General features: G+C 44.3%; 3 protein-coding genes and 1 non-coding gene across 4 annotated transcripts; 2 read left to right on the top strand and 2 right to left on the bottom strand.

Moving 5' to 3' along the window:
- Positions 1 to 5,265: 5,265 nt before the first annotated feature.
- On the bottom strand, positions 5,266 to 10,333 carry rpn1 (ribophorin I). Its single transcript, XM_076095924.1, has 10 exons — positions 9,962 to 10,333; positions 9,192 to 9,256; positions 8,559 to 8,865; positions 8,245 to 8,454; positions 7,975 to 8,167; positions 7,741 to 7,840; positions 7,502 to 7,640; positions 6,786 to 6,905; positions 6,416 to 6,661; positions 5,266 to 6,307 (listed from the first exon to the last, which is right to left on the bottom strand). The coding sequence occupies exons 1-10, from the start codon at positions 10,202 to 10,204 to the stop codon at positions 6,125 to 6,127; spliced, it is 1,806 nt and encodes a 601-aa protein (XP_075952039.1). The 5' UTR covers positions 10,205 to 10,333; the 3' UTR covers positions 5,266 to 6,124.
- A 315-nt stretch (positions 10,334 to 10,648) lies between these two features.
- On the top strand, positions 10,649 to 10,721 carry trnaf-gaa (transfer RNA phenylalanine (anticodon GAA)). Its single transcript has one exon. It is a non-coding gene; the product is annotated as a tRNA-Phe (tRNA).
- Positions 10,722 to 12,107: 1,386 nt separating this feature from the next.
- On the top strand, positions 12,108 to 17,440 carry rab7a (RAB7a, member RAS oncogene family). Its single transcript, XM_076095684.1, has 6 exons — positions 12,108 to 12,479; positions 14,232 to 14,294; positions 14,507 to 14,633; positions 15,285 to 15,503; positions 15,705 to 15,833; positions 15,945 to 17,440. The coding sequence occupies exons 2-6, from the start codon at positions 14,242 to 14,244 to the stop codon at positions 16,038 to 16,040; spliced, it is 624 nt and encodes a 207-aa protein (XP_075951799.1). The 5' UTR covers positions 12,108 to 12,479; positions 14,232 to 14,241; the 3' UTR covers positions 16,041 to 17,440.
- On the bottom strand, positions 16,078 to 19,950 carry hmces (5-hydroxymethylcytosine binding, ES cell specific). Its single transcript, XM_076095683.1, has 6 exons — positions 19,568 to 19,950; positions 18,872 to 19,015; positions 18,584 to 18,793; positions 18,152 to 18,306; positions 17,885 to 18,077; positions 16,078 to 17,807 (listed from the first exon to the last, which is right to left on the bottom strand). The coding sequence occupies exons 1-6, from the start codon at positions 19,754 to 19,756 to the stop codon at positions 17,634 to 17,636; spliced, it is 1,065 nt and encodes a 354-aa protein (XP_075951798.1). The 5' UTR covers positions 19,757 to 19,950; the 3' UTR covers positions 16,078 to 17,633.
- Positions 19,951 to 21,020: the final 1,070 nt, after the last annotated feature.

Raw genomic sequence — 21,020 nt, 5'->3', positions numbered from 1 at the left:
TGTTTACAGCTCATCAGTTTTTACAAAATAAGACTATTTTGTCACAAATTTACCATCTTAGAAAACTCATAGTGGATTCAGATGTAGGCTAAATCTACATATGATTTTGATATTTTTAGGCTGTCCCTATAGATAACAGCATACAATGCAGATAACGCGATGAGCTCAATTTCCAACTGATTGTACTTGTGAGAAATTATTCCCTCCTAATAAACACATCGCAGCGTGATAGCATTATATTCAGTTTCACAACAAGCTAAGCCGCTTAACATGCACCGTTGATTTTCTCTGATTTCGTTTGGTCTGGTCAGTGGGCCTACTTGTCTGCAGAGCAAACGGGCCTCACATTAGGCCCGTGTTATGGTTTAAATAAACTGCCGTGGCGTTTGGTTAGTCTTTGTTTGCCATCATTTGGAAAACAGAAGACACACCGGGCTACATTTTATAATGTCAGGCGAGTGCAGTTTAATTTAGCGAATAACGAGACACTTTTTCACGACTGACCTTTTCCTATATGTGTTCACATTTAATTTATCATTTCAACATGCGAACAGTAATAATGCTGCTGGCCAAATGTGGCAAAAAAATCATCCGTGCGTCTATAATGCAGTATTTATGAGTGACACTTGTGACGAAAAAAAAGAAAACATTTCCAACACACACACACACACACACACACACACACACACACACACACACACACTCCCCTTTTAATACCGTGGCATCTCCACCGGCCCCGGTGCTCTGATGGTCTCCTAGACAACCGAGATAACGTGCAGCAGTTTTCCATATCGGTCCCGGAGTCTATTATAGCTCGGGATTAGCTCTCTTTCCGAAAAGGTCATACACAAAGTCACCAAACCTGCTTTTTTTTCCACCCCATCCCCGCGTCAAGGCACATTTATAAACATGCATGCGTCATTTCATGTAATGCCATTAGACTAATGGCACTGCGCATTTTTATGCGCTAAAACACACACGCACACAAAAACTAGTAATATAAATCAGAGCCTTCTGCGGAGATAGAAGAGCCCAGTCTCCCCCAGCACCGAGGCGGAGACGTGCACACTGCAGGAGAGAGACGCAGTCAAGTCACGCAGGAGAGAATGTGCTGTTATGTAGCGACCCCTGGCGACGAAGGGATGCAGTAGCACTACAAGAGCCTCTGAGTCCTCTTTGTGTGTGTGTGTGTGTGTGTGTGTGTGTGTGTGTGTGTGTGTGTGTGTGTGTGTGTGTGTGTGTGTGTGTGTGTGTGTGTGTGTGTGTGTGTGTGTGTGTGTGTGTGTGTGTGTGTTGCTCACTGTATATTTGCACAAGTGACTCTGAGGGATTGAGCAAGAAAGACATTGTAATAATCAAGCAGCCCGGAGAGGGAGGGAGACTATTGCACAGCTGGAATGTTCCAGCTGGGATTCCTGGTGGCTGGACAGGAAGTCAGAGGAGCTCTGACAGGAAGTGTGTTCTCAGGGAGGGCCAGCACCGGGGTGGAGAGAGAGAAAGAGAGGGAGAACCGTTTCCTGTTGGCTCTCTCCACATGTTTAGACGCCTTGCTTACTTTGTCCCCCGCCCTCTCTTTCTTGATCCACTTCACACCCAACATGAGTACATAACAGTATGCAAATGTGTTCAGCAGCATCCTCCTGTGCTCACAGAATAAAATAATAGGAATGCTATTGGACAGTGGTGAGCCAGGACAGTCGATCGTGTACGCAGGGTATTGTGTCACAGGATGCAGATGTCACCGTATGAAGTGAAACTTCCTGCCCATCAAAGCAGTCGGTGCCAGTTTAATGGACTCGCATTCAGCAGCCCACAACAGTGGTGATCATGGAACTAAGGCAAGAAACATTCAAGAGGGAGAGATGGTGGAGGAAAGGAGGAGAGAGCAAGTGGGGAGATTGTAGGTGGAGATGTGATGGAGCGATATGTGGATTGCAAGAGGAAAAATCTCTTTGTCTCTCCTGAGCTCAGTGGACAATCAAAGTTTCCTATCAGCTCTGGAGTAGGGGAAATTGGCTGCCCTGGGAAGGAGAGGGCCACTCTCACAGCCAATGGGAAGTGCCCCTGTCACTCTAATCAGCTCCGATTGAGAAAGTAGGAAACGTGTGCGTGTGTCCGTGCACACGCTCAGACAAGAGTGCTTTTTTTAAAACAGAGAGCAGCTTTGTTTCACTCGCCTTCATGCGATCCAAGACGATACAAAGTCTAAAGTAGCATTAGACCTTCATTTGCCGCTCATCCCCTGCACGGAGGGACATGTATGAGCCACGCGGGTGCATTTTTTTGGCAAAACTTGCCCTGATAGGCATGACCATCGGTGCTTTGATGGAGCGCCATGTGGCAGAGATCAGTGGGTCTTAGTGGGAGCTGTGGACAGTTGCACACAAGGGCGGCAAGGGAAGAGGATTACTGTCTCATCGATACAAATCCATACAGAGAGGGAGGTTGACATCAATATGCACACAGATATAGGCAGAGCACAGGGGCTTTGAGCAAAAGTGTGCGCGACGTAAACATCTGCACGAGAGGAGGACGGCTGTGGACTTTGATGCTCGCCCTTTTCTGAGCCGTCCCATCTTCCCCGCTCTGCCTCCATCCCCACCTCCTCCATGCCAGACAAGAATGCGTCTCTCTGCACCCAGGGCCCAATCCTCCGTTTGAAGTCCCATGTCCATCTTTGCGCGTCCTACGCTGTCCTTCCCTTCCTCCATCTTTCTGTCCGTCTGACTGTCTGATCTGTCATCCCCGCTTCCCCCCCTCCGTCCGCTGCAGCTGCGACGAGGGCCACAGACGCCTTCATTGTCCCTCTCTTCCTTGCCCTCACGCTTCTGCACCCGGCCCGATCACACCTGCCACCTGCACGGGACGCAGGGCCCCGGGACCTTAGCCGCGGGGCTTTCATCCATCCCTCACCTCGCCCTTCAGAGCCTCTCATCCCCTCATCCCGGCACCCTGTCACTGAGGAATGGCCGGTGCAGAGGGCCAAGGGGCAGAGCGGGACACAGAGATGCTGTTGTGAAGATGTGTGTTTTAAGCAGAGCCAGAGGGAATCAGCGCAGGTGAGGCGTGTTTGAGGGCAAGTTTTGACTTTAGATTCGAGTCATATTTCTTCTTTTCGATGACATCCTTTTATGGCTGGGTAGCAGGATTGACTGAAATTGAATGAATGTATATCGTGAGGAACGTGGACCTCAGTGGGTGTGTGTATGTGTGCATAATAACACACTGACAGTGAGGGTGGTGGCTCTGTCTCAGTGATTTATGAGAGTGTGCTGTGAAGGGTCTTCTGAGCAGGATATTGTTCCCTGACTGGTGACTTCTGCCTCTCTCTTTGTGTGTGTGTGTGTGTGTGTGTGTGTGTGTGTGTGTGTGTGTGTGTGTATTTCAGAGCAAGAAAGATTAAGAGGGAGAGTGCTGCAGGTGAGCCCTCAATGTAATCAATCACCACCACGTCACAAGGCCCGGGGTTTGTGGATTACCCCTTCAACTGATGCGTAGTTTGACTCCACATTCTTTTTGCATATTCATTATTTTTCTGGCAGATAAAGCAAGAACACACTCTGCATCTTTACTATACCTCAGGAAAGGAAGATAATAATCAACTCCATGCTTGAGGGGGGGGGGGGGGACCATGACAGCTCAACCACATGGCCCAACCCGTCCACCGCCCTGCACAAACCCCCTCATCCACCTCACACACACACACACTCACACACACGGTTTGCCACATCAGGATACAGTGCTGCACATGAATTCCGGTTTAAACAGTATTCTGCTCGGCTTACGCCAACAGATAAACCGCAGTTCTTCTGCGACGGGTAATCACATCCTGGGCCAGAGGACAGAGCTGGAACTGAAAAGACTGAAAGGCCAATCAGCCAAACATCAATACCACACAAGACAATGCGCTGTCAATGATATAACGTAAGTCAAACAGGGAGGCCAATGCATCAACAAAACATGAGCCTTATTCAGTGATGCCCTTCATGAGGTAGGCAATAGTCCAGCAGTGTGATACTTGCTAACAGCTTCATTCTAACATCACATTCAAAGGCACCTTGAAGAATAAGAGGCATTTATTAAGAGACTTACTCCTACTAACAGATGATCACATGATTTAGCACGTATGCTCTAAGAATGAATGGCCAGTCTGAGAGGCAGCAGCCTACTATTCTGCGTAGTGTGTCATTTTTCATTGTTGTAGCCTACAATCGTTTCAAAACAAACAATTTTAATAATTTCATAAATACAGACTAATTTTCAAACTGCAGTGGTATCTCTATCATAGTGTTGATCAGAGGATGGAGAGCAGGCCAGACACTTTAAATATACTAATGAATTCAGGTTCTTTTAGAAAAATGATATTTTCAAGGCCAGTAATTAATTCTATAAAACCTCTCAAATCCACAAAAATTATAATTGAATTTTGAGTCCCCAAAGAAATCCTTTCAGTCAGTCCAACGCTCACAGAGTGAGCCAACAGCATCGTTACAAAGCAGACGTGAGCTCAGCGGTTTGTTCCAAACGGTCACTGGTGTTGGGGTGGACGTGTGCGAGCAGCAGCAGGCTTGTCGGCTGTGAGAATGAGACTCGGCGGCACTCCGGACTCTCACCGCTCCAAAGCTCCACTCGTGTACAAACACGCAAACAAAAATGCTATTGTGTGGCCTTTCACCAGCAACCGAGCATCAGTGCTAACAGACATTGTCTTTGCTTTCCCCCTGCTGTGTATTTACAGAATGATTATTGTATGGCACATACAATATGTTAACATTATCATTGTGAGGTTATTATGGAGCAGGAAGTGACCTGCCAGGACTCCTGGTGACCTCAGAGGGAAAGCAGTGACCTCACACTGACCCTTGTTTGTCCTGGGCTCCAAATTTCATCGAGGCAGGTCGGCTGCTCTGCTGGCTGGAGAGGAGAGGGCGATAGGTGGAATGCAACAATGTGCTGGAAATCCCCACTGAGGTGCCAGTTTTAAAAGAGGGCACCAGTCCTAGTGCATATATCGCAGACTTTTATTTTAGGATGACATTTTATCTGCAGAGTACTAAATGTCAGGGTCTAAAATGCAGTGTAGTTGTTGAACAGAAGAAAGTCTCCAATATGGTTAAGTGGTGGTTCTTGATACAGGTGCGCCCTCTTTTGATTAACCAAGGGTACTGCTTCCCCAAATGAACTAATGCACCAGCTGTAAAGTAAAACTCCAATGTCTGTCTTCATACACCTGCTGATTGATCTAAAAAAATAAAACGTTCTAAATAATGTTTCTCAAAACTTTATTTCAAATTTGACAGCTTTCCTTAACATTGCCCATTTCGCAAACCTGTGTCCCCCCCCTCCCATGTCGTTTCTCACATACAACCTAATCTCATGTTTTTACTAATCTCATGTTCGAAACACCACCACTTACAAAAGAAAATCATACAAAATGTAGAAAATATGACTGAGGAACATCAAAAACAAACATTTGAGACGATGAATCAGAATCAGAGCTTTAAATTTGTCCAAATATAAATGTCAGTCATGGGCGAGTAGAAAAAAAAAAAAAAAGAAAAAAAGATGTAAGTGCAAAAGAGACATGATTGGATAAAGATCACCTTAATACTTGAGAGCTAGAGGTGATTCAATCTTAGAATGCGGCATAATGTGACGAAAGACATGAGAATGAAAACACGTGGGCCCTTCTCCTATTAGTTTCCAAAATAAAAGTCCCATAACCATACACACTGAAGAGGGGAGAAAAGAAAAAAAAAAAAGTCCAAATTTGAACATCAAAATCAGGTGTCAAGTTTGAGCAGTGTGACACATTTTAATTGTAGCTCAACAAACTCAAAAACAGACAAACAAAAAAAAAGCCCAAAGTTGTGTCGTAGCTGCTGTAAAGCTGAGCGTGCAGTGACCTCAAGTTTATCACAAGGCACACATGTTTGGATAAACCCATCACTACCAGAGATGAGATGTCAATTGTCCATGTCTGGGTTCAAACATGGTAAAAAAAATAAAATAAATGTGTAAGCATTTGTGTCACATTTCCTTTTAACTCTCATTCATACAAATAGTCGGTCGTATATTGTATCAGGGGTGGCGTGTGTCTGTGTGCTAGTGTGGCCGGAGCAGTTTAGAGGGCATCCAGCAGACTGTCGATGCGGCCGACGAGCTCTTGTCTCTTGGCGGTCAGAGTCTTCTCGCTCTCGATGTAAGCTTCCTTCTTCACCTTTCCCGCCACTAGCCGCTCCGCCTCCTGGCAGGAGCGACACACCAGCTCTTTCACCTGGCCGTCCAGCTTCTGCACCTCCCCGACCTGAGAGCACAGAGAGAGAGGGGGAGAGGGGGGTTAACGTCACTGTATTTTTCAGATTATTTCACTTACGACCATTTCAGTCTATGCTCTCAAATACGCGCCACTTGCCTTATCGGCCAAGTCGGAGCCCTCGGCTTTGAGGCGCGCCTGCAGCGAGCTGATTTCGTTGGTGAGGGTGCGGTGGTCGGCCTCCAGGGTCTTCCGGCCGCTGTTGAGCGCCCCGGTGTCGCGGGACTGCTTGTAGCGATTGACCACCTCGTCCATGTGTCGGTACAGACCCAGACGCTTGTTGACCAGAGTCAGCACTTGCTCCGTGATGGAGGCCACCTTCATGCGCACCTCAGCCGCAGGGTCCTGAACAAAGACATTAACGCAGATTTAAAACCGTTAAGTGACAAGAAACGAATGAAGATAGAATCATGCAGAATATCTGCCAAAGTAAGGGAAAGCAGGCTCCCTTTATAGAAACCGGTCATACCTTTGTGATGGCAAAGTCCAGGCGGACATAGATGATGACGGTGAAGAAGAGGATGTAGAAGGCCGCTACAACCAAGAGAGGCTCCTGCAGCATCAGGATCCGGTTGAAGTTATAATGAACCTGGAAATCACAAAAGAGGTTTATTAACTCAGATTTGTAGACAATTTCACAGCTCATGAAGGTTTTCTTATTTTTTGGGGCATTTATTGCTTTTATTAGATAGCTACAGTAGAGAGATGTGAGGAAATGAGGCGCAACATGCAACGAAAGTCCACGGGGGCGCCCTCTAAGAAGAGAGCTTAATAACCCAACATCTAGTGCTGAAACAATATATCATCACATTACTACACTGATAATTTCTCAAATAAAAATCGCTTTTCTCTCTAACATATTATAAACTGAACACCTTGTTTTGACTGTTGACAATGTGAAAATACAGTACTGTGAAGAATGCATGTATAGTCAGGCAGAAAAACATTCATTTTGCTGTTCTTAGAGGCTCCTCCTGAGCATTGTTCCACAAAGCAAGTTTAACAATTTATCTAGATAACTTTCCTGAGGACAAGTTTAAACTACTACCAGCTCTGCGGCTTATCTGGCTTCATGTGACACAGTAATAGCTACATGTTACAGTAGTCCAAGCAATCTCCTACAAATATGCAGGTAAATAATATATGCATGTAATCTAGAATGTCTGAATTCCAATCTCGTCTTACCACAACATCCTGAATGTGATGCTCCACCAGGTTGTTCTTCGTGGCGATCAGCACTGGTCGGCCAAACGTATCCAGATATGTATAGTGCAGCTGGTTTGGCATGCGATCAATCTTGTAAGGTGTATCCACCTGGATGTTTCTGAGAGGACATTACAGGGAGAACATGAGAACTCAGCATCGAATACTGCAGAAGTCTCTCCTAAACCTGACATACTGAAGATTTGCTTGCAATCACTGACCTGGCTCCCTCTGGCAGGATGATTTTCACAGTGAGAGAGTCAATCACCTGGTCATCGTACACATGGTCAACTAGTCTCATCTTCAGTGCATACTGGTCACCTAGAAGATAAACAACACAATCCTGGGATTCAGTCTAAATCAGGATAACGGCAAACATCGGTTGTGTGGCTATGGGGAGGAATCACAGTGTTCTCCTATGTTTGGGTTAGTTAGGCTGTCAGAAGTCAACTCACCCAGGGTGTAGAGGTACTCATAGCTGGGCAGATTGTAGCCGATCATGTAGTGGGTCTTCCAACCTCCGAACAAGGGGAAGCGAGGCCTGACCTCCACCTCCACTGAATCCTCCAGAACCTGCAGATGGGAGGTGGAGATGTTGCCAATCTCATCTCTGTAGTAGACATCCTGAGCGGAGGCAGGGAGGATAGTCTGTTGGGGAGAAAGTAAATAGTCATCATCATCACCGTAACAGTAAAAACAACAGTGGTTTATGTTTAATACAACACCTTGAAGGACTTGACAGATGAGATGCCGCTGTCTGACTGACGCTGATAATCATAGCGTGAAAAGGGCCCCTTCAGGATGGCTCCCGTGTGCCTCAAGTCGATAGTCTCTTCCACGGCAATGTTACCCCAGTGAGAGACTTCAATGGTCCGGGTGATGCTACTGATGGTGAGGAAGGGCGAGTTGTTTTCGTAATGGATCTTCATTGTATCCTGGACAATAGAGAGAAGAGACACAACACAGAAGTTTCAGAAACTTATTTTTTATTTTTTTGCAGCTTCGCTCGAAGCTCGTCCAATGTGGTCAAAAGCTATACCTCGCTGAACGGCGCCACGTCACGGAAAGGTCCGTACTCGATGATCTCGTCGTTCTTGCTGGGGTTGCCCAGCTTGGTGTAGGTCTCCACCGTCTTGGAGGCCAGGCGGACACGCGTCGTCTGGCTGCGGGTGGGATACGGGGAGTACAGGTAGTGGTTCCCCTGAAAGACCACCAGCTGGCGCTCGGCCTGTGTGATGTGTGTGGGGAAGGGCCTCAGGACGTGGCTTAATGTCATCTCCACCTTCGCTTTCAGCTGAGCACCCGCTGCCAGACTGGAGGGCAGCTGCACTTTGTAAAAAACCCCACTGAATGGGATCAGAGGAGACGGAGAGGAGCACGGGTAAGAAACATTTGCATAACGCTGTAAAATATCAGCTTCTCATGAACTACAAAATGCAAACTTCAATTTTGGATTCTTTAAAGGATTTCTTCTAGGATACAGACTGGTTTTTATTACTTAACATTGTAAAATGCTGCCAAAATGACCTCATTTAACGAGTTGCTAAGTATCATTTTGTAACCAAACCCATTTGTTTTAATATTAAAAGTCACTGGACTGACAGTTGCACAGGAAGACATGTGTTGTGAGTCTTTGATTGCTGGATAACAATGCGAGAGTCCGATCTCATACCTTTGGCCCTGAATTGTTGTCTGTTGAAGTTCAAGTGTCCCATCCTCCTCCTCATCACCCTTCACCTGTGGGGGAAAAAAATATGGTGGTTTGAGCATACTCTCTATGACAGAACAATGCTTTTAATCTAAATACCGGACAAGTGAGAGGTCTAAAATTGCAACTCATAATAATTCCTTGAAGGAACCGTGTGTATGCTTATTATTCTGACTTAAAAACAGAGCATTGTTGCAGCTTCACGCATGATAGTGGAAGGGGGCAGTCCTGCGCAGTCACACACGGAAGTGAGCTGCCCAGCTCATACGTGTCATTCAGCCACTGACAGAGCGTGCAGCGCTGCGGAAGTTAACATCTTTAGCAATTCAAAAAAGAATTGACCTCAATCTAGGTTGAGCTGTTCGGTACATTAATGCGCACATACAATTAGCTCTTGCCAATACCGTGCACGAAGCAATATCACGTTACATGTAGAAACAGTAGCTAACGTTGACTCCTACTGGACCACACTGAATCACATGAGCCTAGTAAGTTAGCTGTGTTCATGCATTCATTCATTGAACACACTAACGTCGTATGTTAGCATGCTAATAACCAGCGTACTGTTGCTGCAGTCAATGTAGGACAAAAACAAATGCATGAATAGAGAGCAGCAAGATTTGCACAGCCAAGAAATGAGTAGCATGCTATAGAGTAGTTAGCTAACAGGCTAAATGCTAGCTAGCCGGAGGTAGAGATGCTAGCGGTGTTTAATTCACTGGTGTGAGGCTCACCGAAGCGCCGATGTAGGCCAGGTGCGGGGCCACGTCAGCCTCCACCGCTAACACGAAGCTGTGCACGGCAGAGTGTCCCTGGTTGGACAGGACGATCTCCGCGGTGATCTTGGCCAGATGAGTGCCCAGGTCCACTGTCCTCTTCACCTCCTCGTTCACCAAACCGTCCGCTGAAACCTCCCGGCTCACGGCCGCCAGAAACAGCAGCAGGCAAGCGGCGAGAAGTGGCGACTTTCGAGTCATGGTTAAGAGAAATAATTCAGAGCCGAGGGGGGAAAAAACCGGGATACGAACGGACAGCGTGAGGGGAAACAAACCGTACAGCAGCAAAGAAAGGGCCGCTGCGCCGCTCTACATCAGAAAAGGATGACGCTTCATTCTGTCCGACGTGATGACGTCACGGCGCGCTCTTTACAACGCGCTGTGCGTCAGAAAAAAAACAATAATTCAAGAAGTTTTTTATTTTTTCAGAAGACAACGACATTAAGATAACTCTTGAAGCGTTTGCCTTTAAATGTCGGACACTGATGGACTGACTGCCCATGAAATAGTTGTTGGTAGTCATTGACCTAGTATAACCTCCTAATGGCACCCGTGTTAGTTTACCGGCAAACGCTACAAAATGACTATTTCAGTGGAATATATACTTATTTTGTTTAATTACTCATCTTTTTGGCATTACGTCAGGCCGAAATAGCTCAGTTGGGAGAGCGTTAGACTGAAGATCTAAAGGTCCCTGGTTCGATCCCGGGTTTCGGCAGTAGGGTGTAACTTTTAGAAATAGCAAGAGGTGTTTTAGCATTCTGACAATGTTGTTATTGAATGTGGTTTATAGACATCTGGTACCTGTTTGCTGTTAATGTCTTTGTAGGCTCCAGCCCATGGACTCTTAAGGACATAGTTGAAAAGACTATTTAATTCTAGAGCACTGGATTAAAAAGCCTGCCAAATATCTCCGTGATGAAGTTTAACAAATCCAAATCCAGATCCTCTCTCACTGATGATCACCTGTCCTTCACATATCCACCTGAGACATTCAACCTGACTAGTGCACTCGTTCAAGCCCAAGACAGACTAGAGTTCTCGCACTGAACTGAAAAACACAAAATTACAACAAACTACTACTACTACAAAAAGTACTAATTTTGCAGAAACATGATCCCTGTCAGTGTTTTACGATTACATGTGGATATTTTTTGTAAATATACTTAGTTACATTCCACCAGTGATCATAACATTTACTCTTACCACTCACAGCTTATCAAAACCATGAATTTACTGCTTTTTATAAAGATGTGGAATAATATTGAGCAGGATTGAGTTCAGTCTATTGGTTCTACAGTCCTTGTTTCTCATGTGGCCCCTTGGGAAAAATAATTGCCCACCCCTGGCCTATACCCTCTGAAGAGTATAGTGAGCTGGTCAGAGAGGACATGGGAGTAGCTGACTCTGCTGGAGACCTGGAAAGTCCTCAAAATCATTATTACACCCAAAAGTCCAGCACATAGACACCGTGGAGCTTCTGGAAATGAGCTGGGTCTAAGTTAGCGTCAGGGCCACTGTCTTCCATTAAAAAAATAAACAGCTTGTAAACTGGGTCCCAAACTGTTGACCGCTAAGAGAGAATACCACAACTGCAAACACGGGGTGTGAATTAAGAGCGAACTAAACAGCCATGACAAGTCAAGACCTATGGTCAAGACAAATAAACAGCAAAGATGGCTGACATTAGGATGTCCTACCAGTGAATGACAGCAATGAGGCAGTAATCATAACATCAGGGGGGAGAGGGGAGTAGGTCACACTTTTGTCCCAGGCTCCCTTACTGCAGGTTATTGTGGTTAACCACACATAGCTAATAGAAAAGACCAATTTAACTTCAACATAGATGATATGTAGGCCAACATTTTGTCATTCTGAATACTCATTAATTACTCACAATTGTTATATATAAGACAATTAAAATGAAGGGGAAGCATACGAGTTAAGGCTCATGTAGTTTCCGCGTTTTCACTAGCTCTTCTGTTCCTGTATATGTAATTAAACCTATATTATAATTTAGGACATTTGTGTTTATTGTGACTTCTCAGGTTGCTGTGGAACAGGGCGTGTCCAGCGCGTGACGTCAGCCCTCGCCGACAGAGAGCTTGTTTTGGAGGAAGTGAACAGATATCGGCTAGCGGATTAGCACGTTAGCTTGACAGGAAAACGCAAGCGTCAACGTTAACAGGGCGAAAACGGACCATTGTACCAACGAAGAGACCACATCGCCTCCGTTTAGCACGAAGAGAGAGAGGTATACGTCGGCAGTGGCAGTGTTGACTTTGACAAACAGAGTTAGCTGCGAAGCTAGCCATCGGAGATAATTTAGCTGTCGACGCTTTAAACGTGTTGTTTTCGGACGGCAGACGTTTATCGGAGCTGTTAGCTAGCCTGCGCGTGAGCTAACGCTTCCAACCGAGGCAGAAGAAAAGTCCAGTTTTGATTTTTGTTTTTTCACCGCAGGATCTTTGCCCAGGTGAGTTTCTGGTGACTCTAGTTATTGGGTTTTACTATCGATATGTATTCACCATATAACGTTAGCTGTCGTCAACTAAGTTTCACATTTGTTAGTAAACCATAGCTAACTAAACGTTAGCTTAAATTAAGAAGTGTCACTGATGTGGTAATTGTTAGCTCACACGGTGTGTAGAAAGAGTCTGTGTTTAATAATGATATCGTTTTTATTATATGTAATTACTTACCTAGCTATCTAGCAATCTGATCCCAAATTGTAATGTATAATACCGTGGTAGCCCGTGTGTTTGATGTCTTTACAGGTAAAAATACATGTTGATACAGGACTCTCTGCTTCGGTTTATTTGGTAGAATTAAGTACAACCAGAGCTCACACTTGTGTGATCAATTGTATGTGTGTGTTGTATGCAACTACAGCATTTGCTGTGCTAATCATGCTTGCCAAGTCATGGTTCCGTTAGTCCTGTGTTTTGTAACCATGTGATCAGTCCCTGACACACTGTCATGGGGTGCAGATTATGAGAGCCGCAGCAAGAGCTCCACGATCGTGTTGCTTCATAATAACACCGATGTGTATGCAAGCCGTGGCTTTTCATTCATTTAACGTAAACGTAAAAGTGATGTGTGGAGTTAAACTGCTACATATTTATGTTAATAATGACTTTGTTTATATAAAGTAAGAAATGCGTGGTGATGTCTGGAGCAGAATGTTTAAATCGGCATCAGCCATGAGTTTTAGTACAAAAAGATAATCTGTACTTCTAATGATCCAGCTCTTTGATTGCGATTTCAGATGTTTTCATCAATACATAAGACGCATTTCAGCATGACATTGTGTGAAAAATTCGGAGAAATAATTTAGAGATGTTTAACCGGGATTTTATATCAAGCCGATATCGATTAGTTATTCGGGGAAAGGATGAGCACATTTGAAGAAGAGCTGAGTGAAGTCCTAGATTGCACCTTCTTTCACAAGTTAAGTTTAGTTTCCAAGTACTTTGTGTGGATAATGATTGAGGTGCAACACCTGTCTGGGAGGACAAATACAGAGCTCAGCTGGGAAGTCATGAGGCAATACATCACAGACGTGTAATGATTCATATGATTTATTGTTCCATTCAGAATGCTTTGGAGTAACTGGGTGTGTGTTCCAGCTCTGCTTTCAGTTTGTTGTAATGTCCAGCTTTATAACGGTACTACAATTGTATCTTTGGGAATGAAACAATGTTGTTTATTTTCCCATTGAATGGTTTGTTTAAACAAAATATAAACATCACAAAATCAACGCTTTACAGCATAACAATAATTTTAAAAAAACAGCTGTGGTGCTAAAAATAGTACGTCATTTCAGCACTACCATTGTTATATTTTGGAAAAATAGTACTGAATTGTATCTAGAGCCTTGTGCGATGGTACAGTGCGGTGCGGCATATTGTTTCCCCTCTATCACTGTATTTGTTTTTGTTTGTGAAGGAAACTTATGAATTGGAGGCGGTGTGCTTGGTTTCATTCCAAGAACAGCCCAATTTTCTTTGGAGTGTATTTCGAGAAGCACACAGGCCTTATCGTCTTTCTGTGAGACCTGTTGGCCCATATCTAAATGGTCCTCGAGGCACAACTCCTGTATTCATCTTGTTTTGAGCGATCCCACCGTTAATCTACTTCTATTGGCGATTTTCTTTTTCCCTTCTAACTCTCTCGCTCTCGCTCTCGCTCTCTCTCTCTCTCTCTTTTTTTTTGTGTGTGTTTACAGCTGTGGCACAATGACATCAAGGAAGAAAGTACTACTGAAAGTCATCATCCTCGGAGACTCTGGGTGAGTGTTGCTGAGCCAACAATAAAGAGTGATGCTTGATGGTTTATTGTAAAGAAAACACTTAATTGGGCTATTTAATCTGGTGTAATAATAATAATTCAACCAGCAAGGAACCTATTTTGTACTTCACTAATCAATGCATCACAATGACCTTTTCAGTGTCACTTGTTTCTGAATGTGTCCTGTGATTCTTATTTTTATATTTCTCCTAGAGTTGGGAAGACCTCGTTGATGAACCAGTATGTGAATAAGAAGTTCAGTAACCAGTACAAAGCCACAATAGGTGCTGATTTCCTGACGAAAGAAGTCATGGTGGATGACAGACTTGTCACAATGCAGGTACTGAGGAAGGATGCCACAGTAACTTCTCTCTTATTAAAACACAATTATCAAATCTAAGACAATCGTAGAAAGCAAGATAAAGTTATAAAAATGCTAATTTGTATCCCCCGCACGAACAATAGACTGCCACGGTTTTAATTTCTATGACTTTTCTCTAAAAGCTATTTATATTTACATTAAGGAAACCCTCTTTAAGGCTAACACTTGGTTAGTTGAGTTAACGTTAAAATCAGAGTTAAGTTTAACATGAGCTGGAGAACTGGTCAATTTTGCTTACTTTGATTTTAGATTTTGTATTCTACACACGCACCACAGAGAGGCAATGAACTGGCTTCAATGCTGCGTTTTTCTACACAAACACCATTATGTGTTGTGATGCTGAGTCAAAAAATAATTTGAAAAGCAAACAGCACTGTATCAATGACAAACACCAACAGAGTCCTTTTATTTTCTCAGAAGGTTCTAGTTTGGTACCACACATAACTCAAGACTTCACATCAACTCTCCAACGAATAGCGGAGATTAGGTAGACCTGGTTAATGTGAACCATGTAAACCCTACAGTCAAAGCCTAAATCTCTTTATTTACAGTAATCTGATTATTTTGTGTATGTGAACCCGACCGTGTTTTATCTATCCTGTCTCTCAGATTTGGGACACAGCCGGTCAAGAGAGGTTCCAGTCCTTAGGCGTAGCGTTCTACCGCGGAGCAGACTGCTGCGTGCTGGTGTTCGACGTGACGGCACCCAACACCTTCAAGACTCTAGACAGCTGGAGGGACGAGTTCTTGATCCAGGCCAGCCCTCGAGACCCGGAGAATTTCCCCTTTGTGGTGCTGGGCAACAAGATAGACCTGGAGAACAGACAGGTGGGTCCAGATAATCCTAATTTATATAATATGTCGTCATGTGCACCATTTGTTTTGGTTTGTCAAGGAAATTTACAGTTGTGGTTGGTAGTTTTTGAGGCCTTAAATGTAGTTTAGAACAGTTAAAAAAAAAATAGCTTTGGTTAAACAGTCATGCTCTTATGTTTCTAAGTTAAACGATCGCTATTTTGTGTGTTTCAGGTGACAACCAAGCGAGCACAGGCTTGGTGTCAAAGCAAGAACAACATCCCATATTTCGAAACCAGCGCCAAGGAGGCAATCAATGTGGAGCAGGCCTTCCAGACTATCGCACGCAACGCCCTAAAACAGGTAACGGCCCAGCAGGAAAGCCTATTAAGACGGTTTGAATGTTGAGGAATTGGAAATGTCTACATTTGTCCTGTGAAAGCCGGGAGATGCAACTGTTTTGTCTGATTCCAGGAGACCGAAGTGGAGTTGTACAACGAGTTCCCTGAGCCGATAAAGCTGGACAGGAACGAGCGAGCCAAGCCGTCAGCGGAGACCTGCAGCTGCTGAGGGCTCTGGAGATCTTCAGGGTGGGTGGGGGGGGGGGCTGTCTCTGCCCCTCACTACCCTTTCTTGCCTTGTCTATATATCCCTTATCCCATGGCCCACTGTGTTAATCCCTAAAGCCCAACATACAAGCAGCATCCCACTCATCGAGTATACTACAAAACAAACATGCTGCACTCACCTCCTTATGTATACAAAACACACATTTTCTATAAAATAGGAGTCTCCTAGCCCAAAGAACACCTAAAGGAAACATCATGGAGTCCACTTGTACGATGATTATTACTTCCCAGTGTTTCCCCATGTACTTTTCCATGGCGGTGGTGGTTTGGGCTAACCTTGTTTTTGGTTCCGTATATAGCGCTGCTTTCATGCCCAGTTTTGGTTGTAACTCCTTTTTTTTTTTGGGTAAAATCAAAACATATCTTCATGTTTGTGTTGAGAGGAAACACTGCTCTCCCCCCCATTTTTTTTGTCATTTGTGTTGTAGCTTAAATTTGTTTGACCATGGTTTCACTTTACCTCATAAAGTCTAAAAAATATATAAGTCAGCTGAAGTAGTGAAGGAGCAGAATGTGTGAAGGTGCATGTGGGTCACAATAATATGCTGCCTGCTGATTCTTGTTAATTGGCACATAATTGAAAATCTAGTTCCATGACAGGAGGTTTTTTTTTTTGCACTTTGCTGTCATCCACAATTACTTAAGACTCCATTCTTAAGAATCTCCCTTTGGAGCCACAATAAATGCAGATGTAGCTCAGGTTGAGGACATTGTGTGAGTTCAGACTCGGCTCCTTGACATAAGTGCTGTCCCTGACACGCTATTTGCTGCTCCTCTATTGGGGAAAATGAAGGTTCATCTCGTAATCAGTTATTCTTGGTACAACATCTGTCGTGGGAATGAACTAAATGAAGACAGCGTGTCATTCTACCCGATGGCCCCCGGAGAGAGGAGAGATTTCTCTCAAGTATAAATATCATTCATAACCGAGTATTATTGGTTCGTAAATTAGTTTTTACCGTCGACTATTGCAAGACTTTGTATATTTGCAAACCTCTCAATCACTGCGTGGGGGAAGCAAACAGTTGTTGTAAATCTGCATATCAAGACTCTGCCATTTGCTCGTGTTGGCAAACAATTTAAGTGCTTGACATTTCTTTTAACCGATCAGATCTTTAACCGTCTGTTCGTATTATGTTAAAACTTTGAAATGCATTATAGATCACAAGATAGCATACATACTGTAACTTTTGAAAGAAGAAAAAAAAATAAAAAAGGGTGTGGGGAAGTATTGGCATTCATCATTATTATATTAGTAATATGATAAATGCATAGCATCTACATTGTTTCGAAATGTCTTCGCATTTCAAGTAATAAGGGTAATAAAAAATCTTGATTAAAGCATGCTGTCTTTATTTCTGACATTTATTGAGAACATTTTGAAGTGACATAGTATCTGTGTAGCATTTTTTTTAAATTACGTTTAAAAAGGTTACTAATGTTTTTCTCACAACTGTCAAAATAGCTTCAGTGGAATAAATAATGCCTGAACGGTGTTTTAACACTGCAGAGCTTTCAGTCCCAGTTCGTATCTTCATTTGGTTCTTGGTTTCTTATTGGCCCCCTGAAGCCACTCGTGAAGGGCCCCTGTAGACTTGCTTTCTGGCTCTTCTTTACTCTCACATGTGGTCGGCTCCTTCCTCTTTGAAGGCGCGCTGCTCGTCAGCCAGCTCATCATCATCTTACTGCTGGCTGTGGGTTTGGGCTCCTAAAGGGTCAGACTGGTCAGCTTAAACCTCTCAACTCGCCTGACAAACCAGTAAAATACCACAGTAAATCTGCTACCTTTTTGCTGTTAAGATCTACAGGCTGAAGGCACTCCGGAGAGTTGTTGCGAGAGTTGTTTACTAGTGAAGAGACGGGGTGAAAAGTCAAACTGTTTTTCGACTGGAGCAGTTTCATGGCGTCCAGAGACTTCACCTCCCCAAAATCCAGCCATCTTCTCACTTCTTCCTCTCCATCCAGGACTGCTGGCATCCTAAACCACAACCCACACAGTAACTTCAGATTTCATACAGACACCAACAGTGTTCTCTCATTAGCTGTCCTCACCTATCATGGATGCTTTCCAGGTTCAGGGAGGCGCTCACGGTGATTACACTGTATGTGTAAAGGGGTTCTCCGCCACCTGGAGGTGTCCAGCAGTCAAACAGTCCAGCCATAGTCAGCAACTTCCATCCAGTCCACTCACCGAGTGCTTCTCCTCCCTGACCAACACACAGAGTAGAGAGGTACGGCCACAACAATTAGCAGATTCTATGAAAAATGTGACAGATTTTACACTCCTTAGCCTGTCACCAGTTTGTATGTAGCATGACATTCTGAATGCTACAGAAACACCTGGAGGACACATGCACACAGCTTTGGCTCCTCTCCCACACAGGATATTATCAGTCATGGTCATTTCCGCCCCAGCTGCATTCTCATCTGGATGAAAGTAAAGATTCCTGGTGCTTATATTGCAATAGAAACCCCAATATGAACCTCTGTCAAGTCAGGGGAGGCCTCCTCTGGAGGGCACACGGTCTCTGAATCCTCCTTATTGCCGGCTGAGGTCGCGGGGTCATCCTCCTCTGTTTTCTCCTGGGTCTGAGGAAAGTATATGAAGAAAGGCTGCTTGTCTTTTGCCTGCCTCTTCCACTCATAAAAGCCGTCAGCCAGGATGACGCAGCGCTGCCCTTTTATCAGGGGGTCCTTTTAGGGAGAAGACAAAGTGATTAGACGTAAGCAATAATGACGATAGAGCTGAGCAGTGCCTAAATCTGCACGCACCTTGTACGTTTTCTTCTCCAGTATATTTTCACTGCGGCAGTTGTTGGTGCTGTATTGCATCTTTTTCGGGTCGTTCTCCTTGAACCAGGCAGGGACCAGACCCCAGCGCATGGAGGCCAACACACACTCATCCACAGGAGCATCCTGCAGACATACAGGGAGTGAACACAACAACGTAAGTGCCAACAATATACAACAATAATGCGGTTCAATGCAATAACTCTGAAGTACATACTACCTTTTGGGGGCTTACGATGGTCCATAATGTTGAGACTGTGACAGAGAGGATTTTTACTACTTATCAATAATATACTTGTTTTAATATACTCTTATTTGTTTCTTCATTTTATTGTATTTTGTTTCCATTTTTAAATCATGTCTTGTATTTTGCAGTGTGTTGATTGTTTAATGTTATGCACCTTCCACCATGTCAAATTCCTTGTATGTACAACATACTTTGGCAATTAAACGGTTCTAAATCTGTGGTTAATTATTTTAACTACTAATTAAGGTTGTTGCATTGAATTGTTGTGTGTCCGTATTGGATTATTACAGATTTGAGTATTCCTCTCCTCCACAGTTATCTACCAAAAGATGTTTCTGCAGATGTGTCTTTTGACGTGATAGGGCAACATCTTCGTCCATCACTTTAAACAGTTTATTAACCTCCCTCAGGCACTTGCAGCGTCACCTCACCTTATCAAAATGCCTCTGTGACAGCAGCACGGGACTCGTGGACTGCGGGCTCTTGTTGTACGAGGGTCGGTATTTGTCCGCGTCTCCGTCCCTCCAGCGGGGCCGTCTCCGCTGCCCTCCTCGGTCTCTGTAGGAGCAGGCTCGGCTCACCTCGTCAGAAGCGAGTGTGCACGCGGTTCTTCCACACATTTTTAGGGCGAAAAAATTGAACTTTCCCGCTTCAGGGTTCAAAATATGTTTAGCTAAACTAAGTTAACACGCATTCAGTGTTTAGCTCTTTAGCCTAAGTTTATTTCAGGAAACAAAACGGTTACTTTTTCACGACGATAGCTGCAGTAAACCGTGTACGCGGGGACTTGTCCGGGCAGGCTGCTGTTATGTCACGTGACACCCGGCCGTGATGTACAGCAGCCCCAAGATGGCGACAGAACACAGACAACTGTCAAAATTCTAAATAATAACAACAACACAGCACACCGTATAAATTTATTCCACAATACTACAATATTACGTGACACACACATACAAACACACACACATGGTCGTGTGAACATTTCTCTGTACACGTGGTTGCATCGGGAGTTGTCTGTCCAGTTGTTGCTATGGTGACAGTAAACCCGGTCGAGAGTCAGGTATGCCTTCCGTTCAAACTTGGCCTCTCGAGTTGCTACACCTGTGTGGACATCATCAGCAGGTAAGAGCAACACACACTAAAACCACGAGGTCAAAGCTTTGCTTCAAATGCTAATATTCCAGTCGAGAATACAGTGTTTCCTGTTGCTGGCAACTTTGCCTGTACGTTTATGGCAATGTGAAAGTTGAAACAGTGGACTTGTAATCTGTGGTGGTTTTCAGTTCTTGGGATGTGTGTGTGAGGTTTTGGGCTTCTGTTCTACGGGTTACTGGAGGAAACCACGAGTATCACACCCTGCCTTAGGTTTTATGTGTAAACCTGACAGGGGTAGCCAACCTGTCTACTGCACAGCAATGTGACCCACTTCATGGTCCACTGCACTTGGATAGACACTGATCTTACAAGACCAGTTGCCCAGAGATCCACCACACCTTCCAGTTGTTTACAGCGTTTTAATCATGTGCATTTTATTTGTGTTACTGTCCTCTTTAGCAGTTCATGAAGCAGAGCCAAAGAAAAGGGATCCCTGAAGAATGAGAGCTGATATCAGTATGGAGGCCACCAGGTCCAAACAGTCTGTCCAGCCGGGCCAGGAGGGACACCAGGCTACCAATAGAGGTAACGCACCACGTCCAGACAGTGGTGAGAGACACAGAGCAACAAAGGAAACATGGTTCCCTATTTTAACATCCAGAGGACCAGACAAATAAGACTGGAAATCACTTTATTTTCTTCAAATGTTAATCAAAGGGTGGCCCCATCACCATAATTCATAACACTGTATGTTTAGTTGAACCATCTACCACTTGGCAATAACAT

This window comes from Anarhichas minor, unplaced genomic scaffold (genome assembly GCF_050575085.1).
Source record: "Anarhichas minor isolate MPS153535 unplaced genomic scaffold, ASM5057508v1 ptg000021l, whole genome shotgun sequence".
Taxonomy (NCBI): Eukaryota; Metazoa; Chordata; class Actinopteri; order Perciformes; family Anarhichadidae; genus Anarhichas; species Anarhichas minor.
Note: the sequence above shows the minus strand (reverse complement) of the source record. Positions and strands in the feature narration are given on the sequence as shown.

What these genes read in the sequence shown, in the direction of transcription:
- rpn1 (XM_076095924.1), bottom strand. Translation starts at nt 10,204, where the DNA reads ATGACTCGAAAGTCGCCACTTCTCGCCGCTTGCCTGCTGCTGTTTCTG. An exon ending in CATCTGTCAAGTCCTTCAAG is followed by an intron (nt 8,168 to 8,244) that starts GTGTTGTATTAA and finishes TCTCCCCAACAG; the next exon opens with ACTATCCTCCCTGCCTCCGC. An exon ending in ATCACATTCAGGATGTTGTG is followed by an intron (nt 6,906 to 7,501) that starts GTAAGACGAGAT and finishes TGTGATTTCCAG; the next exon opens with GTTCATTATAACTTCAACCG.
- rab7a (XM_076095684.1), top strand. Translation starts at nt 14,242, where the DNA reads ATGACATCAAGGAAGAAAGTACTACTGAAAGTCATCATCCTCGGAGAC. An exon ending in ATCATCCTCGGAGACTCTGG is followed by an intron (nt 14,295 to 14,506) that starts GTGAGTGTTGCT and finishes TATTTCTCCTAG; the next exon opens with AGTTGGGAAGACCTCGTTGA. An exon ending in ACAGACTTGTCACAATGCAG is followed by an intron (nt 14,634 to 15,284) that starts GTACTGAGGAAG and finishes CCTGTCTCTCAG; the next exon opens with ATTTGGGACACAGCCGGTCA.
- hmces (XM_076095683.1), bottom strand. Translation starts at nt 19,756, where the DNA reads ATGTGTGGAAGAACCGCGTGCACACTCGCTTCTGACGAGGTGAGCCGA. An exon ending in CTGGAAAGCATCCATGATAG is followed by an intron (nt 18,078 to 18,151) that starts GTGAGGACAGCT and finishes GTTGTGGTTTAG; the next exon opens with GATGCCAGCAGTCCTGGATG. An exon ending in TAGATCTTAACAGCAAAAAG is followed by an intron (nt 17,808 to 17,884) that starts GTAGCAGATTTA and finishes CTGACCCTTTAG; the next exon opens with GAGCCCAAACCCACAGCCAG.